At 45.3% G+C, this 24526-nt stretch overlaps 1 protein-coding gene across 1 annotated transcript in view; it reads left to right on the top strand.

Annotated features, from left to right (window-relative positions):
• Positions 1 to 24526, top strand: part of DNAH10 (dynein axonemal heavy chain 10) — a 1963751-nt gene that overhangs the window by 341571 nt on the left and 1597654 nt on the right. Inside the window, exon 13 of the mRNA XM_086942901.1 lies at positions 18201 to 18377. Within this exon, the coding sequence (XP_086799027.1) occupies positions 18201 to 18377 (177 nt within the window). The remainder of the gene's footprint in view (positions 1 to 18200; positions 18378 to 24526) is intronic.

Here is a 24526-nt window from a genome sequence, read left to right as displayed (position 1 = left end):
AGCTTCCAGAGAGTGTCAAAGCGGAAGCGAGAAAAATCCTGGAAGAAGGTGAACGATCTTCATCTGAAATTATAGATTGTGCAATGGACATTGCTACAACGGCTTTTCGCACTTTAACAGGTTCAGTGGTCCTGAGGCGTCAAGGTTGGCTGAGATGTATCTGGTTTTGCCCAGAGGTGTAGAACAAGATTCTGGATCTGCCCTTCGATGGAAATATGCTGTTTGGCAAGCATGTAGATGATGCTTTACAGGAAATTAAAAAAAGATACCGAAACGGCAAGATCTTTGGGCACACTTCAATATCGAAAAGTACCTTTCAGGGGTGCAAGAGGTAAAGGATTCTCTACATATAGGGGAGGTTATAAGCAACGCTACTCCTCCTATTCACAATCCTTTCAATCATTCAAACCTCAGTACTCTCAGCGGCAAAGTCAATCGGCGTCTTTCTCTCGCCAATCTTCCAGAGGTAGACAGGGACGTCAGGGGAGAGATACCTCTAAACGCCAATAGCGGCTTCCTGGCTCTGCCTACTGGTCCTTCACCCCTTGTAATACCCCTTATCGATAGGGGGCAGGATTATAAATGTTCTCGATTGCTGGAAGTTCATAACAACAGATTGGTGGGTCCTAAATATTGTTCAATTTGGCCATACACTAGAATTCCAAAACCTCCCAACTCCCAGAGCCCCTTGTGTCACAAAATCAAAACATCTTCATCTTCTCCGTCTCGAAGTTTGGCAGCTGCTCACCAAGGGAGCGATAGAACCAGTGCCACTCTCTCAAAGAGGAAAAGGGTTTTATTCCAGATTTTTCCTCATTCACAATACGGAGGAAAAGTGATGCCCAATCTTAGATCTGAAGGAGCTCAACACCTATCTCATAAAACTCTCTTTTCGAATGGTCTCTCTTCAAGACGTCTTATGTCTTCTAAATCCAGGGTATTACATGGCGACTCTGGACCTCCAGGACGCTTATTTCCACGTTCCGATCCACCGAGCTCACAAAAAATATTTACGCTTTACAGTAGCCAAGAGCCACTTTCAGTTCAAAGTACTGCCGTTCGGGCTCAGATCCCCTCCGCGGATATTCACAAAAGTATTGGCCCCGGTAGCAGCATTCCTAAGGAAACAATCGCTAGAAGTTTTCCCTTGCCTAAACGATTGGTTGATAAAAGCTCCGTCTTCTCAGGCAACGGCAGAGGCAGTCGAAAGTTGCATGCAACTTTTCAATCACCTGGGTCTGCTTCTCAACAAGGAAAAATCAGTCTTTGTTCCATCCAGAAAGGTCAAGTTCCTGGGCTCCATTCTGGATACAAGAAGCTGCAAGGCTTTTCCTTCGGAGGAAAGACAGAAAAAGCTAATCTTCTCTGCCAACCATTTACTAAAGATGATCCTTGTCAGTTCGTATATACAAGTCTTTCCTAGGACCGATCTCATCTTGCATACCATTAGTTCCGCATTGCAAACTATGAATGCGTCCCTTGCAAGAACAGCTAGACATGCAATGGCGCCAGGTGGAAGGTTCTTTCGAGGACAAGATAAAGGTCACTCCTCTCATAAGAAAAGCAGCAGGTTGGTGGGCTATCAAGGATAATATCTCGAGAGGTCTCTCTTTCAGGATGGCTCCATCCCCTCTGATTCTAACCACAGATGCCTCAATGGAAGGCTGGGGGCGGTCTTACAGGACCTCCAAGTGAGCAGTCACTGGAACACAGAAGAGCGTTTTCTTCATATCAATCTCTTGGAACTCAGAGCGATTCGCCTAGCCTTGCAGGCTTTCAGGCCGAAGGTTCAAGACGCAACCGTGGTGGTCAGGACTGACAACACAACGGCCATGCATTACATAAACAAGCAGGAAGGTACGAGATCTCATCTACTCTCGAAAGAGGGCCAGGAGATATGGGAATGGGCGATTCTTTACAATGTTTTTCTTTCAGCAGAGCATCTACCAGGCACTCTTAACACAACAGCAGACGCCTTGAGTCGTCTGAAATCGACCTGTCACGAGTGGGAATTGAATCAACACATTCTGGAGGAAGTGTTTCAACGTTGGGGAACTCCAACAATAGACCTGTTTGTAACTCCAGAAAACAGGAAATGCCGACTCTATGCAAGCAGGGATCACCATCGAGGGTCACTGGGGAATGCTCTTTCGATGTCTTGGTTAGGCGCATTTGTTTACGCCTTTCCTCCAATTCCCCTAATCCCACGGATTCTCATGAAAATAAAGATGGAACCTTGCAGGATGATCTTAATAGCACAAGCGTGGCCTCGCCAATTCTGGTTCACAGAATTTCTCATACGTTCTCAGGACCATCCATTTCACCTAAGTCCCATTCCATCTCTATTAACAATGTTCCAGAGACAGGTGGTACATCCAGATCCAAGCTCTCTCCATTTGAAGGCCTGGCTCCAGAGCACAGAGAATTCCACAGCTTAGATATCCCTTAGAGGAATGTAGGGAGATATTAACTCAAGCTCTCGCACCAAGTACAAATAAAACTTATTGTGCTAAATGGAAGCGCTACTGGGTGTGGTGTCATCGGAAACACATCCACCCATTCTCTTCAGCTCCTCATCAGATACTGCCTTACATTCTCTCGCTGGCTAAATCAGGCCTTTCTCATTCTTCCATCAAAGTACATCTGGCAGCTATTTCAAAATTCCGAAGATTAGCTTCGGGTCCTTCTCTCTGGTCGGCTAGAATTATCAAACAATTCCTAAAAGGTCTTTTCAGAGTTTTTCCTCCAGTGCGGCCACCACCTCCGGCTTGGAATCTCAATCTGGTTCTGGCTCATCTAATGAGACCTCCGATTGAGCCAATCCACGGAGTGGACTTAAAATTTTTGTCTTGGAAATTAGCTCGCCTTTTAGCCCTCACTTCAGCTAGGAGAGTAGAAGAGTTGCAAGCTCTCTCCATTCTAGAACCCTTTCTACAGTTCAAAAAGGACACTGTGTTTTTAAGGACCAATCCAAAATTCATTCCAAAGGTCCCTTCGGATTTCCATTTGAACGAGCCAGTGGTTCTAAAGTCATTCTTCCCTCGGCCTACATCCCCTGTAGAACGGTCTCTACATTCCTTGGATATCCTGAGATGTCTCCAATTTTATCTTGAACACACAAAGGATTTTAGAAAATCATCTAAATTTTTTGTGGCTTATAGTGCACCTCGAAAAGGACTTCCTCTCTCAAAACAAGGAATCTCACTCTGGATTTCAAGTGCAATTCATTATTGCCACAAATCAGCAGGAAAGCCACTGGGGAGACCTGTACGAGCTCACTCCACAAGATCAGATCGGCCACATGGAGCAGTATCCATACATTCACCTAGCATTACTGCGTTGACTCTTTCATGAGGAGCGAAGCGGCAGTAGGACAAGCAGTCCTGAGGAATCTTTTCCAATGAGAGGTGAGCTTTCCCTTCTATCCCTCCTTCCTATGATTGCACATTTTGTGTCACATAATTTTTCTGATGTATTGTTACAAGGTAGATACTGTCATATGAAGACCGTTATGCTGAGATGTTGTAATACGCTTGTAGCAAAATGTGAACTTGAGACTTACTGCTAGGTACTCTGATACAAAGCATGGGAATCTATGAAAGTTCCAATACTGGGGCAAGAAAACAAGTTACTTACCTGTAACTTTAGTTCCCCAGTATTGGTAACTTTCAGAGATTCACATGCGCCCACCCTCCTCCCCTGGGAAAACTCAGCCTTCAGCAAAGGTTGTTACTGTTACACAATGACTGCGAAAATCTGATGCTCTGAGGCTCTCTCAGGAGGGTTCTATGGGTTGAGGCTAATCTGTTTTGGTTGTTGCAAAGTTTTGGTTGCTTTTACAAAAAGAGGTAGATAGGCTAAAAAATGAGATGAGGCCTAGGCCTTACTTTCTCTTTTGTACATACTGCTATAGCATTTTCTATTTACCGAGGCTCCCAGGCTGACGACGGGGAATGATACAAAGCATGGGAATCTATAAAAGTTACCAATACTGGGGAACCAAAGTTACAGGTAAGTAACTTGTTTTCTTCTCTAGCGCCCCCCACTCAGCGCCTTGAGACCCTCACAGGTGAGTAGCTGGCTTTATAAGAAACCTGATTAAATGATTGATTGATATGAGCAGGTCCTCTGGCGGACTCCCCTTCAACTCGAAGTCCCCTTCAGTTACCGTAATTTACCGTCCCTCCTAACCACAATCAACAACTTCAAGGGGAGCCCCTCCATCACCCTCCCTCTCTCTCTGTCCTGCAGCCCCTTATCTTTGCAAATTTCCTAAGGGCAGCCTCTTGCCCAGCATATCAGTTCCTCTGCCTGTCAGCATCATTCCATGTTGGACCTTCAATCTCTCAGTCTCGAAATTCATGCACAGCCCCAGTGTCTTTTCATATTTTGCGTGAAATCATCAGGGCTGTGTTGCAGAGCAGGAATATGTTACTGTCCAGGTTCCCCCTCCCCAGATATCAAGGATGCCCAGCCAGGGGGTGAGCTCCAAGAGTTCTCACTCTCAGCAATTCCCAGACAGTGTGCACCTGTGTATCCTGCTGGCTACAGCTCCTCAAGCAGCAGTCTGTGTCGCTTATCTACATAGCGTGGAGCCTTGTGTTTGTAAAATAGGCCCGGTGCAGCAGTTTCCACTGTATCAGCTGAAATCCTGCCCATATCGTGATCTCCCTGAGGTGTCTTCAAGCTGCCCCCTCTCATCATCCTCCAATCTTCCCAGGTCTCCCTCCCACTTCTCCCGTAGCTTCTGTAGTGGAGGCTGGCTACTGGTGAGGATTGTGGAGTACAGCTCTGATATAGCATGCCTATTTAGTGGGGCACCCAGCACCTGGTAGTCCAGTGGGCTCTTGCCCTCTAAGCCCTGAGGGCAGGGGATTCGTCAGAGCAGGATAGACTTGATATGCAGGTATTGCTGGAATTATCTCCCTGGCATGTCATATTGACTCTGTAGTTCCATAACCCTGAGCTATTTGGTGTCCCCCCACCATATCTCTTCCACCTTCGAAATGCCAATCATATTCCATCACCAATGGCCGACACCACGCGCAGGTCTACCAATGCACTCAAGTCCCACAGTAGTGTCTCCAATGTCAGTTGCCCGTCCATCCCGGCCTCCATGTCGCCTGTCTCCAGGTTCGAACCACTGAAACCTTCGCCTCCGGGAGGGTTTTCAATTTCCTGGTACTGTGTAGAACTGTGACTGCTCCAGTGGCTGCCTGTCTGCCAACAGTGCTGGTTCCGTCTGGTCCGCGAGGGGACAGTCATTAACTATCAGCAGGCAAACCGCCCAGTAATACAATTGTAAATCTGCCAGAGCAGGCCCCCCATCCATTCTCCTCCTTCCTCATCGGCATTCCTAGAGCAATCCGCTGAGTACCGCCAACCCTGAGAAGGGTCTTAACTGCCGTTTCCACAGCTCCAAAAAAACTGATGGTGTCCAGAAACGAGGAATCTTGCACTGCAGAGAGGAACTTAGGGAGCTAGATCATTTTACAGAGGGCCTCTTTTCCCAGTAAAGAGAGGGGAGCTGATGCCAATGTTCCATATCGCAGGATCCACCCTACATTTTTATCAGAAAATAGTTGACGATATGTCTTCATGTATATTCACAAATAGATAAATCTGATGTCTGTCCACACCAAGAGGAGAGGTCAGCCGCCCCATGGCATCCATTGAGACAGTGGGTACTTGTAGTTCAGACCCCGAGCAGTGATTCCACTGAAGATTACCGGCCTACACTCCACGAGTGTTCTGTGGGCTGGTATTTTGAGATTCCTCTCGAGGTCCCTTCGCGATCCCTGGTCCGTTGGCCTATGGGTCCCTGTGAAGGCAACTTAAACTTTCAGTGGGCTTACCTGGTTGCTCCACACATGCCCTGACTCTCCATCGCTTGGAGAGTCCCCAGGACCTTGCTGATCCTCACCGAAGCATCTTTTCTCTGACCGCGTGGGTTGCAGTTGCCAAGGCTTGTTGGTGTTCAATGCAGACACTGACCCCCCAGTACTCGACATCCTTCGTGGGACAGCTCGCCTGTGGACTTTGGTTGTCGTCGACGTCTCCTGGTCCCCGTGGCTGCAGAGTTAAGCTTCACCTCTTCTCACCTGAAGCACCCGACATCGGTGGGGATTCGTCTACCAAGCCCCTGGTCACTGGCAAGTGACCCAGACTCTGTCCCCTCTGCTTTCAGGTTCTTCGCAGCTTTAATCCAGGCTTGGATCACACTGGACGATTTTCCTCTTCACTGCAGCAGCACTTTGCAGCAGCTCGCCATTGAAAATAACATAGATTCCCAACGCCATTTGACACCTTTGCACTCAGCTTCCCTGGGTAAGGTAACACGAGTACTCCGGTGCTCACATGGGTGCTGGGCTAAGAACCTTCTAAGTCTGAAAGGGTTTGCTCAAAGTCCTCTCCTAAGTGTCTTTAATCTTTAAAATTCCATCTGTGACTTTCCCATAGGATTGTACGGAGCTCGCGCCTGTGTTCTCACATGGCACGCGTCCCCCGTGGCTCCCCTGTGTTACTACCTTGGGTGGTTCCTTGGGGCCCCAGCGATTCTACGGGCTCTAGGCACTGTGTCTAGTCAAGTCGTGGTTGTCGTACCACTTTCTTAGTATATGGTTCGGTCTGTACCTGGAGCCCGCTGTGTATTGTGCTATTTACTGTCGTTCTAGTACCTAATATTGTGTGCCTTGTTCTCTAATCTCATAAAGAGGTTAGTAGAGATTGTTTAGTAATAAATACATATATTTTATATATAACTTGTGTGTTTCTCCTTTCATTTGGTCATTCAGGAGGTTATAGACTGATAAAACAAGCTGCTTTACATTCCTTCGATACTTAGCCTGAAGGCTGCTCTCCATAGCTATCACTAGGATAGCTTTCAATAAAGGTGGTCTTTAACCTAATCATCAATAAAGGTTGTTTGGACTGGTACAAGGTGCCCATTATAATTAGTGGTCAGCAAATACCAGGCCAACTTCTCACATTGGTAAAACTGGTAAAACAAGCTGCTTTACATTCCTTCTAGACTTAGCCTGAAGGCTGCTCTCCATAGCTACCACTGGGATAGCTTTCAATAAAGGTTGTCTTTAACCTAATCATCAATAAAGGTTATTTGGACTGGTGCAAGGTGCCCACTATAATTATGGTCCGCATATACCATGTGCTATATATTTTCCTCAATTGATCATTATGCCAGTAAAACAATCTAAAGGTCCGCAAGATCTTCAGGATTCTTGAGCGGGAAAGGTCCGGATCCACAAGATATAGCAGGATGTCTTCCACGTAGAGGGAGACCACATCCTCCAAGTCTCCAATCCGAGTGGGGGCCCGCAACAGTGCATCCCGCCAAATCCAGTTTGCCAACAGTACAATCTCCACCGCAAAGAGTAGCTGCAAAGTGCACCTGCCCAGTTCGAAACCCTCTGAAAACATGCTGTTCAGCCGTATTCTTGCCATCAGTCTTTGATAGAGAAGATTTGTCCATGTCAGTAGATAGGGTCGAAGCTCATACGTTCTAGTAGGGCCATCAGTTAGGGCCATTCCAATGAATTGAGCGCCTTCTCGGAAACTAATGTCAGGAGAGGTGCTAGTCCCGCCCCTGGAGTCATCTGGCAAGACAGCCGAAGAGCTGCCAGAGCTTATGTCCTGTGGAGCTATACTACATGAACCCAGAGCTGCTTCACAAGCAATTTAGTTTCCGCATTCAGGAGGGATATCGGCCTATAGGAAGCACAGTCTCCCGGGGAGCCCTTCCCATGTCTGGTCCTCGCGATAGATATCATACAGGGGTTTGATCACCTTGATCCTGACACAGTTAAACAATTCAGAGGGAAAGCCATTGGGACCCGGGGACTTCCCTCTCCCAATTTGCACTAGGGCTTCATGCAATTTCTCTCACCATGCTAGCCGCCTCTAGCGAACTCCCGGACTCCCTACCTAATTGTGGCACTGCGAGATCGTGCATAAAATATGCATGTCCTCCACCTTCTGGGAGAATTGTGTGGTACATAAGTCTTTCAGCTATCGTGCAAAGGTCTGGGGTATAGCAGTAGGTGTCTTTGCCAACACCATCTGCTGCGTGTGAACCTCCTCGATCCAACGCTGGCTCTTCTTCTTCCTGGCCAACAAGGCCAGTATTTTTGCAGCTACATTTCTGTCCTATTTCTACTTTTGATTTGTGGCTCTTCACAGAGACTGATGGCACTAAATTTGAATGAATTAATTTTTCTTACCATTTGTGCTTCTTTCCATTATATCTTTTTTCAAAGGTTTTTGAGACCAGAACTGACTGGTATGCGAACATTAAAAGTTTTTTATCCATTGTGATAATGCATTATTGAAGTTTTGACATATCGGAATCTACACTTTGTGACTGGCTTTCCACAGTTGTCGGAGTTCATATAAATGGAATTTATTCAAGACTGTGAGTGCGTGGCTTTCAGAAATAGGAAATGCTGATGCATGTTCAGTGTTGTTCTTTAGACCAGAGTTAAGGTAGCATCCATAACTTTCACAAAAACGTTTGCCTCACAGTTCTATGTAGTAGAAATGTTCATTATTTCTCAACATTCTTCAACATTTCTCTAAATACCAGTGCCAGAGAAAACCCCACTGGTGTGATTAGAATGTTTTTTGTAATCCGTTAATTTGAAGGCTAGCGGTTCTTTATGAAGTCACATCTGACCACTCTTTTCTAATTCTATTTCCAAATGTTTCTATTATAGATGAGGATGACAAAGGCAGTGATAAGTCATTTAACAAGCCAACTCTGGAATTTTCAATACATAACCCCCTTGATTTTTAACACCTACCCCATCCCTTTGTAGATGAAAGTTTACATTTCTCTACATTTAAAGCTGTCAGAACAAACATCATCTGACATACCTGTAACAGAGAGGAAATCACAAAAAGGCATGTTCTTCAAAGAGTACCACCACCCGACATGGTAGGATGTACTGTATTTCAGGACTCTCATACACCGTTCAGTGCACTGTTAAGTTCATTCACCTTTAAAACGTATCAGTATCTTTACATACATAAATACATATGTACTGGGAGATTCAGGCTGATAGGCATGGACTTTTGTGATCATCTCACAGATGTGTAAAATTGGAAACCAGTTATTCAGCTGTCCACCTCAGGGGTATCCAGCAAAATATGTAAAGACCTTTGGATTATGGGCCTGACTTAGAGTTTGATAATGCAGTCTGCCTTGTTACAAGTGTCATAGGATACAATATACTTGTACTAAGATGAACGGGATCACTGTCACGTTCGTGACTGAGTAACCCATCTACTATACTCTAAAACAGGCCCTCTGTATGTGGCAATTTCTGAGTTATCAATTATATCTCAAATTAAATAGAATGTACTGAATGAAATACTGTATATATATCATGAATCTATATCATCACTTATGACTGTCTCCTTGTATTAAGAAAATGTATGTATATTTAATTTATTCATGTACATTTGATTGTTTCCACAATATACAAATCAGTCAATATACAATAAAAAATCTAAAACCATAAAGCATCTTAATAGATATCAAACATCATCTTTACTTAATCTCAACAAACATTGAAATATTTCTAAAACAGACCCTTTGTTTCTTGTAGAGACCCTTTATAAAGCAGACATTATTAACATACACTAATAGTTAAAAACAGACAATCTCTATATATATTAAAATTCTGTCACTGAACAAGTCCTTTTTTCATAAAAATTCTGTCGACCTGGCGTTTCTTGGAGTCAATCCCACGCCTTCCGCAGGACAAATTAATATGTATTAAAAACGTTATGTATGAAAATAAGTGTTACTAAAGAAGACAACCAAAATAATAAAAGTCCAATCAGTTCAAGTTTTAAGCTTCCGTTTCATGCATTTCATAATTTATTTCAGTGCAGACTATTGACTCATGACATATCCTCAAATTATACAGTGAGCGGGGTACACTATTTTGTATGAAGTAACCCCTTCCTTGTGGGGCAATCAACATCTTTTAGTTAATTACTAACTTATTGGAAACACTATGAAAAAAATAATTCATTCAGTACATTCAAATTGATTTGAGATATAATTGGTTAATGGATATATAGTGTGAGCACAAAATGGAAATAGTTTTTTTTGGTTTTACTTGTTGTTGGCCTTATAGGGTGACTGAATTTAGAGTATTTTCTGCGTGTTCAATTTGGTTGACTGATAACCATGGACTTTTAGACCTATATTATGAGATGAGGGGAAATGGTGAGGAATTTAAAGCTCCTGGTAAGTACTGAGACTACGGAGAGCCATTTACCAACCAAAGTGAATATTTCATATTCTCTCATAAGAGATTTCCATGTATAGTCATAAGCACTTGAATAATCCCGCCCACTTCCGGGGACCCCGGAGCACTTCTTTAGATATATCTTCTTCAGTGAATATTTTTCGCATTTCTTCAGGAAGGCCTGAAAAAACACAAATAAGAGATAGAAAGACAATAATGCAGCCTAAATACATAGGATGCACTGGCCGCATCTCATAAAGAATTGAATAAAGGTAGCCAGTATTCTAAATTTGTGTTGTTTTTGTAGTATTAAACACATAGAATAATCTCATTCACAAAACCCCTTTTTTCATGATAGAGATGAAAGGAAAGGAAAGGATAGAATAGCCCCATGGGGCTATTCTATTTTTGAAAATAGAAGCTGTGCCTTTAAGATCCCAGAGACCACCAGTATCCCATCATGCACAGCCAGTGGCAGCTACTTCAATTTTTTTTCCCGCTACTTCTTTCAGGCCCCTGGCGCATTGAGCTCTACCTATTTGGTGTTTCTCTTTAAGATTCACTACTGAATTTAGCAAATATCTACTTCACTTGCTCTTCCTCTTCGTGTTTCTATCATTTTCTGACAGAAATCTAGCAGTTTTTCATTCAAAAATGCCATCTCTTTTTGATAAGTGCCCAGACTGTGGTAGGAAGAAAGCCAAGACTGAGATTGTGCATAATTTGTCTTCCTGTTTCTCATTTTCCTGATGCTTGTTCCATACGTAAAACCTTTTCTAATGGTACTCTGTGTGACAGAGAGAAAATCCAGCTTCAAGGAGCAGAAGAGAGAAGAAAACAGCAGGCCAAGTCCTCAGGTGGGACTTCGAGGTGAGGAGAGGGTCATTCCTCTACCAGGGCTCTGTCTTTAGCCTATGGAGGACTTCCCAGCAGAAGAAGGGCTGAAGAAAACGTCGCTGGTCCCGGTCGACGTTGAGGACAATGACGTTGAGAGGAGGCACAGTGCCGACCTGTTCGCCGTCAACCCGGGGCTCTGGGTCCAAATGACGTCGACGTTCCAAGTCGAGAAAAAGATTATCAACATTGATTTCGAAGACGACGACGATACCACTTCGATCGGCTTCAGGAAGTCCACCGTCGACGGTGACACTTCGTAGGTTGCCGTTGGGAATCTTGTCTCACCGGCAAAGTCGCTCGATGTCATCACTGACGATCACCGACACACTCCCACTATCGGTCGACGCCGAGAGGGCGACGCTCGACATCGAAGCGAGGTCCTCCTTCTAGGTGACCTTGAAGGTCATCGTCGATGAGTAGATTGAAGTCGAGAGGGATCCAAGAACCTCCTCAGGAACTTTGTCACCATCTTCAAGACTTCAGGAGGCACGTAAGAAGAGAAGACGCATTTACACTTCAGATCATTCCCCAACCTATTCTCCATCTAGGCTTGTTTCTTCTCTGGCATCTCATCAGCAGCCTTCACCATCTCTTCCAAATGTAGACCCAGGGTCTCCAACTCCTCTGCCTCCTCCGCCTCCTCCCACACTGCCTACTCCTCCACCTCCTCCACAGCCTACTCCACCATCTTCACCACTGAGGTCTAGATCCCACATGAGGCATCGTTCGTTTAAATATAGATCCTCTACTCATTCACGTCATCGCCATCATAGATGGACATCTCATTCCAGACATACCAGAGACACTTACTCGTCAACCACTGGCAGATTTTCACCTACACTGTCTGATTCGCCTCCCCCACGGATCTCACCAGTGGATGACATTTAAACATTTCAAAAAGTTTTAGTGAGAGGTGCTTCCAAGTTGAACATTCCAGTCTCCATTCCTGCATCTACAACTTCTTTCTTATTTGAGACTCTGCAATAGAAACAGGTGTCGCGTCCTTTGATTCCTCTGGTGCCAGGACTTTTAGAACCAGTGATGGAACTTTTCTTGACACCCTCTACTGTTAAGTCAGCTCCTTCCAGGCTGCAGAAAATATACTGGCCTCCGGAGCAGAACCATGATTTCCTTAGGATGGACCCAACTCCAGAATCTTTTATTGTAGTGGCTGCAAAGAAGCAACATACCACAGTTCCAACTTCAACAGTACCACCAGATAAAGAAAGCTGCAAAATGGATTCAGTGGGGAGGAAAATTTGCAACACAGTAGCGACTGTTATGTAAGCTGCTAGAGCCACAGCCTTGTTGCGGAGATTTGACAGGGCACTGTGGGAATTGCTCCAGCAGTTTGCAGACTACCTCCCTAGAGACAAGAGAGAGGATTTTAATGAAATTCTGGCAAAGGAGTTCATGGTCTCTAATCAAATTAAAATTCCTGCATGAGACACGTCACTTATTGCTGCGCATGAGTATTGTCATGGTGTGGCATTACGGTGGCATTCATGGCTATGCCTTACGTCACTCAAGCCTGAATTGCAACAACGCATTCTGAATCTCCTGTTTTCAGCTACGACTCTTTTCGGCACTCATGCAGACGAGGAGATGGCCAGGATGAAAGCCGAAATGGAGATGTTAAAAGAGGTAGGTCTGGAGAGGCCTAAGGGGCAGCGCAAATCTTTCTGTCCTTTTTAACAACGCTACTCTACACAGAGGGTTCAAAACCCCCGATGGTATCAGGGTACTAACGTTCCTACCAACCGTATCAGAAAAAACAAACAAGAGGAAGATCAGGCCAGCAGTTCACTCAAGGAGGCAAGAAGCCAGATGGTGCAAAACCCTGAATCCTGTCTTCCCCCTCTTCCATTACCCGCTCTGGTAGGGGGAAGCATCAGACATTACCTGACAGAGTGGCAAAATAAAACGCAAGACAATTGGGTGCTGAATATTGTTCGCGATGGATACTCGCTCAGATTCATCAGCCCTCCACTGTCAATACCTCCAAAACAATCCAGGTCCCAATTGTAGCAATTACAACTGGAAGCAGACATTCTTTTACAGAAACAGGCGGTGAAAACCATTCCTCCCTTACAACGAGGCAGGGGGCTATACTCCAGATTCTTTCTTGTCAAAAAGAAAGATAAGAACGTGTTCAGGCTCATTCTCGACCTAAGGATGGCCAACAAGTGGATTCGGAGAGAGGTTCCGAATGCTAGCATTACTTCAAATCTACCCTCAGTTACATCGAAGCGATTGGTTATGCGCTATCGACCTTCAAGATGCATACTTCCACATTCCCATCCTAGAGAAGCATCGTAAATTCTTGAGGTTCACAGTAGGGAACATCCACTACCAATACTGTTTGCTCCCATTCGGCCGGACGTCAGCACCCAGGACTTTCACCAAATACATGGCGGGGTGCATCTGAGGTATCACATAGGGTTCATCTAATCCTAGCTAGACGATTGGCTAATCAAGGCATCCACGGCTCAGGAAGCTCAGCTGCATTTCAATTGGACTGCCGATCTTCTCCTGCAGTTGGGTCTTATATCAACCAGGTAAAATCCACTTTGGTCCCTGTGCAGTACCTGCAATATCTGGGAGCTTTCATCGATACTCGCATAGCAAACGTGTGTCCTTCGGAGGAGAGACGCTTATCGATCCTTTGGAAGGCTCAGGCTCTCTTGACGCTGTCTCGCCCGACTGTGAGAAAGGCATCCTCGCGCCTGGGTTCAATGGCATCCTGCATATTCCTCACTCTGAATGCACATCTCCATATGAGGCCTCTGCAGGAATGCCTGGAAGATCAATTGGATCAGTGAACAGGAGACTGGGAAGACCGGATCCAATTGTCTCAACACGCCCTCTAGTCAAGCAAATGGTGGTGCTATCCCACCAATGGTGGTGCTATCCCACTAATCTCCTATGAGGGATTCTGTTTCACAAGGAGATGCCTGTTTAGACCATAGTTACAGATGCCTCTCTCCAGGGAAGGGGAGCCCAGACATGTCAACTTCAAATCCAGGGCACACAAGGAATCTACTTACCACTTCAATCTGCTATAGCTACGAGCAGTTCTCATGGCGTTGAAAGCCTTTCGTCCATCACTCAACTCCAACTCCCTGCTTGTACAGACGGACATTATAACTACAAATGTACTACCTCAACAAGCAGGGAAGCTCAAGGTCCAGACCTTGTCTTAGGAAACCCAGAGAAGTGGCTTCTGGCCAAAAACTTGACCATAACATCAACTCACCTCCCAGGTTTTCAAAATGCTCAGGCCGACTCTCTTGACAGGAAAGCCACAAGTGGGTCCTAAGCGATGAGGTGGTCTATGATATCTTTGGAATATGGGGTACTCCGGAGGTCGACTTCCTCAGAAAACAGCAAATGCCAAAACTTCGTGTCAAGGTACTACCAACCGTGAACGTTGGGGAATGCCCTATGGATCAACTGGCCAGGCAGGATTCACTACGCCTTTCCTCCAGTTCCCCTAATCCCAACAGTCCTAATCAAGCTGGCACTGTCGCAGACCACAATGATTCTCATAGCCCCAGAGTGGCCACGTCAATGGTGGTTCACAGACCTCCTTCACTTGTCTATCCGTCCACATCTCAGGCTTCCTTTCTGATCAGGTCTACTGACAGCTCAGAGGACAGATGGTGCACCAACGAAGTTCAGAGGACAGATGGTGCACCCCAACCTCTCATCTTTGAATTTGGCAGCATGGCTCCTGAGATAGTACAATATGGACACTTGAACTTACCCCAAAGCTGCATGGACATCCTCAAAGATGCTAAGCGGCCATCCACACTGTCTGCTTATGCTCATAAATTGTAGAGATTCTGTATTTGGTGCTCATAAAAGAATGAGGATCTTACCTCTTGCCAGGAAGATGTCATCCTTTCATATTTGCTTAATCTGGCACAATCTGACCTTCAATTTTCTTCCATTAAGGTTCACTTGGCAGCCCTTACTACCTACAGGACATGCCCTACACAAACTTCCTGGAGGGTTTGAAGAAGGTTTTTCCTCCCATTAAGAGTACTTCTCCTCCTTGGAAGATTAATGTGGTACTTTCTCGTCTTATGCAAGAACCTTTTGAGCCTATACATAAATCTTCTCTTCACCATCTGTCTTGGAAGACGGCTTTCATTGTGGTGGTTACTTCTGCCTGTAGGGTTAGCGAAATCCAGGCACTATGCTCTAAAGAGCCATACGCCAAACGACACCTCCGATCAGCCAGCCACGCACCTCGCCGCCGTCCCCCGCATCCGAAGAGCGACAACAGGAGGAAGGTCCTTCTCCTACCTGGCCGCCAAGACCTGGAACTCCCTCCCGACCGACCTGCGCCTGACCCAAGACCACCTCTCCTTCAGGAAGAAGCTCAAGACCTGGCTGTTCGAGCAGTAACGGCACCCCCCCCCCAAGCGCCTTGAGACCCTACGGGTAAGTAGTGCGCTCTATAAATGTCTTTGATTGATTGATTGATTGATTGATACACAATTTTTCACCCATCTATAGTGGTTATGAGGACTCATCCGAAGTTCCTCCCTAAGGTGGTTTCAGATTTTCATGTGAACCACACTATGTTCTTACTGACCTTTTTCCAACATCCATCTACTCCAGCAGAGAGATCTCTACATTCCCTGGATGTAAGACGAGTTTTAAAATTCTGTTTAGATAAAACTAAGGATCTACAGCGAACTGACCAGTTATTTGTAAACTATGGCTCCCTCCGTACTGGTCTGGCTACTTCTAAGCAGTCCATCTCTAGATGGATGGTTTCTTACATCCTTCTCTTTTACCAAAAATCGAATAAATCCATAAGCGTAAGGCTCACTCGACTGGAGGGAAAGCAGCTACTGCGGCCTTGCTTCTTAATATTCCAGTTGCAGAGATGTGCAAGGCTGCTACTTGGAAATCAGTCTATACTTTCACTAAACACTACTGCCTGGATACAGATGCCAAGGCAGATTCTCAAGTGGAACCTGTTTGCTTAAATCTACATATCTCTTTCTATGTCTCTTCCACTGCGTTTTACAGGGATGGACTCGCTAATCGATTTAAGTGCTTAAGAATATACATGGAAATCCCCTGCGAGAAAAGTAACAGGTTCTTACCTGTAACTCCTGATAAGTCATAAGCAACCCACCCTCCTCCCCGGTGGAATAGAGAAAGGGATCCATAACATATAGCATACATTCTCTTCTTATCGCTCTCAAAAAGAACTGAAGTAACTGCCACTAGCTGTGCATGATGGGATACTGGTGGTCTCTGGGATCTTAAAGGCACAGCTTCTATTTTCAAAGACATATAATGGCAGCCTATGGGGCTATTCTGTCCTTTCCTTTCATCTCTATCATGAAAAAAGGGTTCTGTATGTTTAATACTACAAAAATTACACTCATTTAGTATACTGGCTACCTTTTTTCAATTCTTTATGAGGAAGCGGCCAGTGTAGCCTATAGATTTAGGCTGCATTATTGCTTATTCCTGAAGAAAGGCAAAAAAATATCAACTTAAGAAGATATACCTAAAGAAGTGCACATGGGCGGGATATTCAAGTGCTGATGACTTATCATGGAAATATTCCAATGAGAGAACAGAAGTTACAGGTAAGAAACCGTTCCTTCTTTCCTTTACTGTGGAAAATGAGCGATAACATGTTCAATCTGATTTTCCTCACTGAAAGTCATATGTGTTGGAGTTTACATTGCATTTCCCCCCCGCAAAAATCTCTGCAGGTCTGACTAGCTGAAATTATTGCAGTAAAATGTCCTAGGGAAAATGGGGCAGGGAAGAATATAATTACTACAGTACAAATAATTTTGACTACTGTGCAAACTCCCAGTTACACAGGGGTCAGAATTAATCCCCTACACTACCAGGGCTTTACACTGTATCCATGCTGTTTGCCTGCTTCCTTTCTGGTTGCTACATTACATTGTCATTATTAAGGAAGTGAGCAACCCGGAATACCCTTGAGGGCTTGGGTAAGTAAATATAGAAAGGTAAAGATGCCTTCAAGGGACTTTGTTCAATCTAAGTTTTGTTATTTAAAATTAATATGAGAAGAACCAAAGGACGATAAATTGGTTCTTCTCATATTAATTTTAAATAACAAAACTTAGATTGAACAAAGTCCCTTGAAGGCATCTTTACATTGCATTGTCAACATTTGAACCAACTGCACATGGAGGGAACTTGCCTATGCAAAAAACAGTATTCATTAGGCCTTATAATTGATTGCCTGACTGTTGGAACTGGCTAAGTAGACAATCTTTATCCAACAGGCATACTAGACTATCCCTATTTACTCCACTGTAGAATTTGTTCAATGTAATTCCATACATGTTTTCTGGAACAGAACGTTCCAATATTTTTAAAATGGTGGTCCTATCATTGAAACACAGATGATCATAATTTAGAAATTGGCAGGCAGAGTAAGAAGTGCAATGTCCTAGATTGTTGAAGTAAAGTTATGCATAGTGATTTCTTTCTTGGCAACTTTCCAAGACATTGTGCATTTTCATGATCATTGTAGCAGCCCTGTCTGCCATCTTATGTATTCAAAGATATATTTGAAGCTGTGCCGGGGCATTATTGGCAATCATATTGTATCAACTACACCAACGAATCACTTTATTGCTAGGTAAGTGTATAACTAGAATTGTTAACTTCACTTATACTTAGTTCTAAAGGTAAGTGTAAGTTGAGAGGAATAGTAATCGTATACGTAAATTGTGATGTAATGGTAGGCGATCTACTGAATATGATAATATGGTAGGGAGAAACTGTTGACATTGATATATTGGCATACAACCATCTGAAGTTAGTGTTTTGGAAATTAGTAAAATTCACATATAGAAATTAAAAGATCTGCATTATGGATGGGCCTGATGCTTCTTTCTATGTTCACCAATGTATCTGCATACTATATACATCTCATAAAGACTAACAGTTGATATGTGAAAATAGATGACCAAGTAAAATGAGAGCTAACTGTTTGTAATTTTTATTTTGCAGGTTGATATAGTTGACAACATTTTCATAAAAAACATGGAGGACCCTTCCCTATATAAAAATCACCCACCAGTAGCAGGATCAATATATTGGGAAAGATCCCTTTTTCATCGTATTAAACACATTATCATTCGATTCTTGGAAGTGGAGGAGATGCTGTCCAGTGAGCAAGGAAAAATGGTTTGTAGTTGTTCATAGCAACACAATCAAGAATACCATGAATGAACAAATTTACTATGAGAGAATGAGGAGATGTTCAGTTCAAGTCTCCACAATAATTTCTACATTGGGTGTCTTATGTTTTTTCATTTGAAGTAGGGATGGTTAAATTCAGTGTACATGTTTGTGTGACATATTTGATACATAGGGGCCCATTAGGATGTCGGGCGGATTTCCTCCGCCAGGGCAGCGGTGGCCACCGCCACCCTGGCGGAGGCAATCCGCCCGACATCCTTCCCTGCATTCCCCCCTGCCATATTACGATGGCAGAGGGCACCGCAGCGGTGGGAAACACCGTCCGCCTGTTTTCTGCCCCGGTCGCCTTGCGGCCGGGGCGGAAAGGGATAACCTGGTGGCGGTGTCTTTCGGACACCGCCAGCCATATTAGAATAGGCATTTTTCAATGCCTGTCCGTGGCGGCAATGCCGCCACGGAAAGGCATGTGGTGTTCACTCTAGGGGGCCCCTGTGGGCCCCCAGAGTGACGGCCAAAGGGGGGTGGCACACGGGGGTACCTGTGGTACCCCCTGCATTTGCATAATCGCAGCAGCAGGCACCGCGCGGTGCCTGCCGCTTTGATTATGCAAATGCGTGCATTTGTTTTTAACATTGTGGCGGGCGGTGCAGTGAGCACCGCCCGCCACAATGTTAATTTGAGGAATGCGCCTGCCACTGTGGCGGGCGCATCCTAATGCCAATGTCAGGACCCCCGCCCTTTAGGCGGGCGGTCCCAGTTTACGATGGGATGACGGGCGGGCAAAGTCCGCCCGTCATCCTAATGGAGCCCAAAGTGTCCTTGGAGTGCGAGGGGTCCATCTAGTTTTGAACTTCAGTATGTTTGGGGATGCATAACAGCCTTTAGTTAGATGAGTGTTCGCGGTGCCTTCAAGTATTGGACCGTATCTGAAAGGCTTTTTCATATGTAGGTTTGAGTTTATGGCAGAAAATACCTCATTCATGCTTGTCAGGTATTCACAATGACCCATAAAGATTGCAGCAAAATCCTCGGTGGTAAATCGTACTCAAGTGGTGGAAATGAGGCAATCCAAGGAGTTGTTTGCCTTGGAATCTTCTAAGTGTCCATAAGCATGCAGTTTTGTGGGTATTTTCAATCTCCACTCTTGAACTTTAAACCCTGGAAATGGTTGTAAAGTTACTTCAGGCATTAGTGTGAGTAACTTCCCTGCAGATAAGGAGGGCAGAAATACAGACCTTATGGGAAAGAGAGTCAATGTGCTGACAGCTGATGTCATTAAGATTGCTAATTCATCAGCGATTATCGCAAGGTTTGATTGCCAGCTTTGGAGCAATGTGCGCCATTCCTAGAAAAATTGCTGGAAGAAGATAGAGAAAAGGCTAAGGCAATCTTAAAAGATGGAGAGCAAGCACGCTCTTCATTAATATATGCAGAAATAGATGTTTCAATACGCACATTTAGAGAGACAGGAAATGTGACAGTCATGAGGGGGTATGGCTGGTTCAAGAGTACATAATTTAGACCAGACTTCCAGTCTCGTGTGATGGACATGTCATGTGATGGCAGTAATGTTTTTGGGAAAAATGTGAATGAGGCTCTTCAGGCAATAATGGCGGATACAGAGATGGCTCAGATTGTGGTGATGCTGCAAAATAAACAACTATGCAGGAGATTCAGAAGGTAATATCCAAGGCAAGGGCAGCAGTCAACATTGTCTGCCCCTACAAACAGTATGGGACATATGGGCAGTACAGTGCCTTTTGACAGGAAGCCAGACAACAAAGCCAACAGAGGGAGGAAAGGTATAGACAAGTACAAGGCGGAGTGAGTAGAGGAAGTCAGCCCTCAAAATTTGAGGAGAAAGGAGGAATATCAAGACTCAACAGACGGTATTTCCTCTCTTATTCTGCTGCTAGTTGGAGGAAGAATGCAGTAGTATTTAAAAGGTCGACAGCAGATAACAACAGACAGATGGGATTTAGATATTTGAAAAATGACCATACTCTGGAATTTCTGAAGGAGCCACCTTCAGTTCCACCAATACCATAGATACAGAGACATGTGAGGGAGCTGACAAAAGAAATAGTTCAGTTAATGAGAAAGGAAGCTATCTGGAAAGTACCATCGGAGAAAGAGTTCCAAGGTCTCTACTCAAGGTTCTTCATCATTTTGAAAAAAATTTGGAAAGGGGCAAAGTATATGTGATTAAAGAGAATTGAGCAAACCCAAAAAGAAACTGAGTTTTTATGTGATCACACTGCAGGACGTTCTTCTGTTTATAAAGGAGGAGAGTTTCTGAGTTCAATATATTTAGAGGACACATACTTCAAGATCCAGATTCACAAAAATCACAGAAAATGTGTACGATTTAGGTTAGACTGTCAACACTACCAGTTCAAGGCCCACATATCAGTCTATAATCAGCACCTCAAGATATCACAAATTGCATGGCTCGTATAGAAGTGTGCATAAGGAATAAAGGAGGTATGGTGTATTAATACTTTGACAACTGGTTTATAAAAGGGAGCACACTGCAGAAGGCACAATGTATGACCAGTTTTACAAAGGAAGTGCTGTTGAGGAACAGGAGGAAATTGAATCTCCAACCAGGCTTTGGCGCCCATAGTTTTCAAGGTTTCGCATAGTCCTTATGCCACGCAAGGGGGCTGTTAGACCTGGTACCATTGGCGTGGGTCTCCCTTCCATTTTTTGCTGTTTGCTGTTGCCTCTTATGTTTTTGCTGGTTTTAGGTGCTTTTGGGCACTGTTCCACTGCTATTCAGTGCCACAGTGCAAGTGCTCCCTATGGGAAATTGATGTATGGATTAGTGACTCCATGATTGGCTTGTTTGGTTTACTTGTCAGACCCTAGTACAGTGCACTGCGTGTGCCCAAGGCTTGTAAATCAAATGCTGCTGGTGGGCTTGCAGCACTGTTTGTGCCACACACCGAAGCAGCTTGTAAATTGTTTCTCAATCCTGCCATTGCAGAGCCTGTTTTCAGTCTGGTACTACCATGTTGACTGGACAAGTGCACCCACTTTTCTGATGGATACATCTGCCTTTGGATTCCTCACCTTATTAATATCCCCTGTGCCAGCATTCTGCGGAAATCTTTCCTAGCTGTCACTGCCGACGAGGTTGTCATAGCGTCATGGCTCCGCACGCCGCTCCGCATAATGTCACCGGAGCCATAGGAAGACCACGTCAGCGTAATGGCGTCAGTTCCCTTTTTTCTGCGCTGTCGACGCTAACGTTTTTTTCTGGGACTCTCCATACTTCGTTTGGATACTTTGTATTTTTGATTGTATCTCTTCCTTTCTTTGTCATGTCTGCTCAGAGGAAGTCGGGGTTTAAACCTTGCAGAGAATGCTGTACTGCCATGTTGACTGGGCAAGTGCACCCACTACATATTTTACATATTTGTCACCCCTAAGGTAGGCCCAAGGGCAGGGTGCATTAAAGGTAAAAGGACATGCCCTGATGTGTCTGGCATGTCCTGATAGTGAATTACAGCCATTTTCGTTTTTTACTATTGCAAGGCTACCTGTTCCCCATAGGCCAGACTGGGCAGCTTGATTATAACATTTTATAATCCTAACTGACTCAGGGAACTAGGTAGAAATTTGAATTTAGTATGCCTTAACTCAGAATGATAAAATACATCTTTTAGTGAAGTTGGTTTTAACATTCTCTGTTTGAAAATTCACTTTTAGAAAGTAGGTATTTTCTTGCCTAACTGTCCAAGCCTACCTCTGCTAGGTTGTGTATTCCTTGTCTGCAGTTTGAGTGACAGAGGCTGGGGAATTCCAGGAGGCAGGGTGAGTCAGCACAGGGCTGAATAGACCCATCTGCATGTAGAGTGAGGGGAGGTGAGCACCTGGGACCTGAATAGAGCTGTGCCTGCCTTCCACAATGCTGGCTCCACCTCCTGTGGTGCGTCTGATGTCCCTGGCCTACACTGTCAAAGGAAGAGAAGGAGTCCTGTAAACAAAGTGCTCCAGGACTGAACAGAACTGGTTTGGACTATGCACAGAAACTCTCTGCCGTCAGAGACAGAGGATTTGGTCACTTCTGGGAATCAAGACGAACCTTTGCTGAGGAGAAGAACCAGGAAGCTGAAGGTTGAGACTACCCATGTGCTGTGTGTTTGGGGGTTGGCCTGCAGTGGTTGCTTCATTGCCAAAGAAAGGAGATGAGGACTGAGTGTGCTTTTCATCAACTTGAAGAAGAATCTCCTAGGGCTTGAACTTGAGCTTCCCTTCTGCCTGAAGTCTCAGGGATACAAGACTTCACCAACCAGCTCCCCTTGAATTCCCTTGCTGGGAATTGTAGTGCCTGCTGTTGTGCTGGGCCTTCTGAGAGACTGCGTGTCGCTTGGACCTGGAAGCGCGACACAACGACGAGAAGCGCGTCACCGCCGCAGCAGCTGGAGTCGCACCGCTGAAGAAGCGTGCCGCCGCTGCCGCTGTCATCATCGCATCACCGAAGCGCAGCGCATCACCAAAGAAGCGTGCCGTTGCTGCAGAGGTCGCCTTCACATCACCGGAGAAGCGAGTCGCAGGCCCTGTCGCGGCTCCAAAGATCATTGAGTCGCCGCAGGGCCGTCGGGCGTGCGTGCATCGCACCACTGTTGTTGCACCGAACCAAGATGCCATTTTGGCGCATCGCACTGGAGAACAGTATCGCATCGAGGTGCCATCTTGTCGCATCGTACAGGAGAGCAGTAAGAAAGCGATGCATCACCTCCCCACACAGTAGGGAAGCGAGCATCCACTCCCCTGAGTGTAATGAACCGATGCATCACCTTCCCCGTGACCCTTTTGTTTTCTTTCTGCTAGGTTGTGTATTCCTTGTCTGCAGTTTGAGTGACAGGGGCTGGGGAATTCCAGGAGGCAGGGTGAGTCAGCACAGGGCTGAATAGACCCATCTGCATGTAGAGTGAGGGGAGGTGAGCACCTGGGACCTGAATAGGGCTGTGCCTGCCTTCCACAATGCTGGCTCCACCTCCTGTGGTGCGTCTGATGTCCCTGGCCTACACTGTCAAAGGAAGAGAAGGAGTCCTGTAAACAAAGTGCTCCAGGACTGAACAGAACTGGTTTGGACTAGGCACAGAAACTCTCTGCCGTCAGAGACAGAGGATTTGGTCACTTCTGGGAATCAAGACGAACCTTTGCTGAGGAGATGAAGCAGGAAGCTGAAGGTTGAGACTACCCATGTGCTGTGTGTTTGGGGGTTGGCCTGCAGTGGTTGCTTCATTGCAAAAGAAAGGAGATGAGGACTGAGTGTGCTTTTCATCAACTTGAAGAAGAATCTCCTAGGGCTTGGACTTGAGCTTCCCTTCTGCCTGAAGTCTCCGGGATACAAGACTTCACCAACCAGCTCCCCTTGAATTCCCTTGCTGGGAATTGTAGTGCCTGCTGTTATGCTGGGCCTTCTGAGAGACTGCGTGACGCTTGGAGCTGGAAGCGCGACACAACGACGAGAAGCGCATCACCGCCGCAGCAGCTGGAGTTGCATCGCTGAAGAAGCGAGACGTCGCTGTCATCATCGCATCACCGAAGCGCGGCGCATCACCAAAGAAGCGTGCCGTTGCTGCAGAGGTCGCCTTCACATCACCGGAGAAGCGAGTCGCAGGCCCTGTCGCGGCTCCAAAGATCATTGAGTCGCCGCAGGGCCGTCGGGCGTGCGTGCATCGCACCACTGTTGTTGCACCGAACCAAGATGCTATTTTGGCGCATCGCACTGGAGAACAGTATCGCATCGAGGTGCCATCTTGTCGCATCGTACAGGAGAGCAGTAAGAAACCGATGCATCACCTCTCCACACAGTAGGGAAGCGAGCATCCACTCCCCTGAGTGTAATGAACCGATGCATCACCTTCCCCGTGACCCTTTTTTTTTTCTTTGCGTTACGCATTCAAGGTACATTGAGAGTGAAGTGTTGCATTTACAACTTGAGAGAACTGAGCTATTTTCTACCATTTTAGAGTCTATTTTTGAGTACAGTATTATGGATTTTTGTCGTTTGGTCTTGTGTTAGGTTTGTATAAAAATACTTATTTTTATATTACAACCTGTGTGGTGTCCATCTGTAGTCACTGTATTACTATGTGTTCACATATATGTTACACACT

The sequence above is a fragment of the Lissotriton vulgaris genome, chromosome 11 (genome assembly GCF_964263255.1).
Source record: "Lissotriton vulgaris chromosome 11, aLisVul1.2, whole genome shotgun sequence".
In the NCBI taxonomy this organism is placed as follows: Eukaryota; Metazoa; Chordata; class Amphibia; order Caudata; family Salamandridae; genus Lissotriton; species Lissotriton vulgaris.
This window is presented reverse-complemented; position numbering and strand designations above follow the sequence as displayed.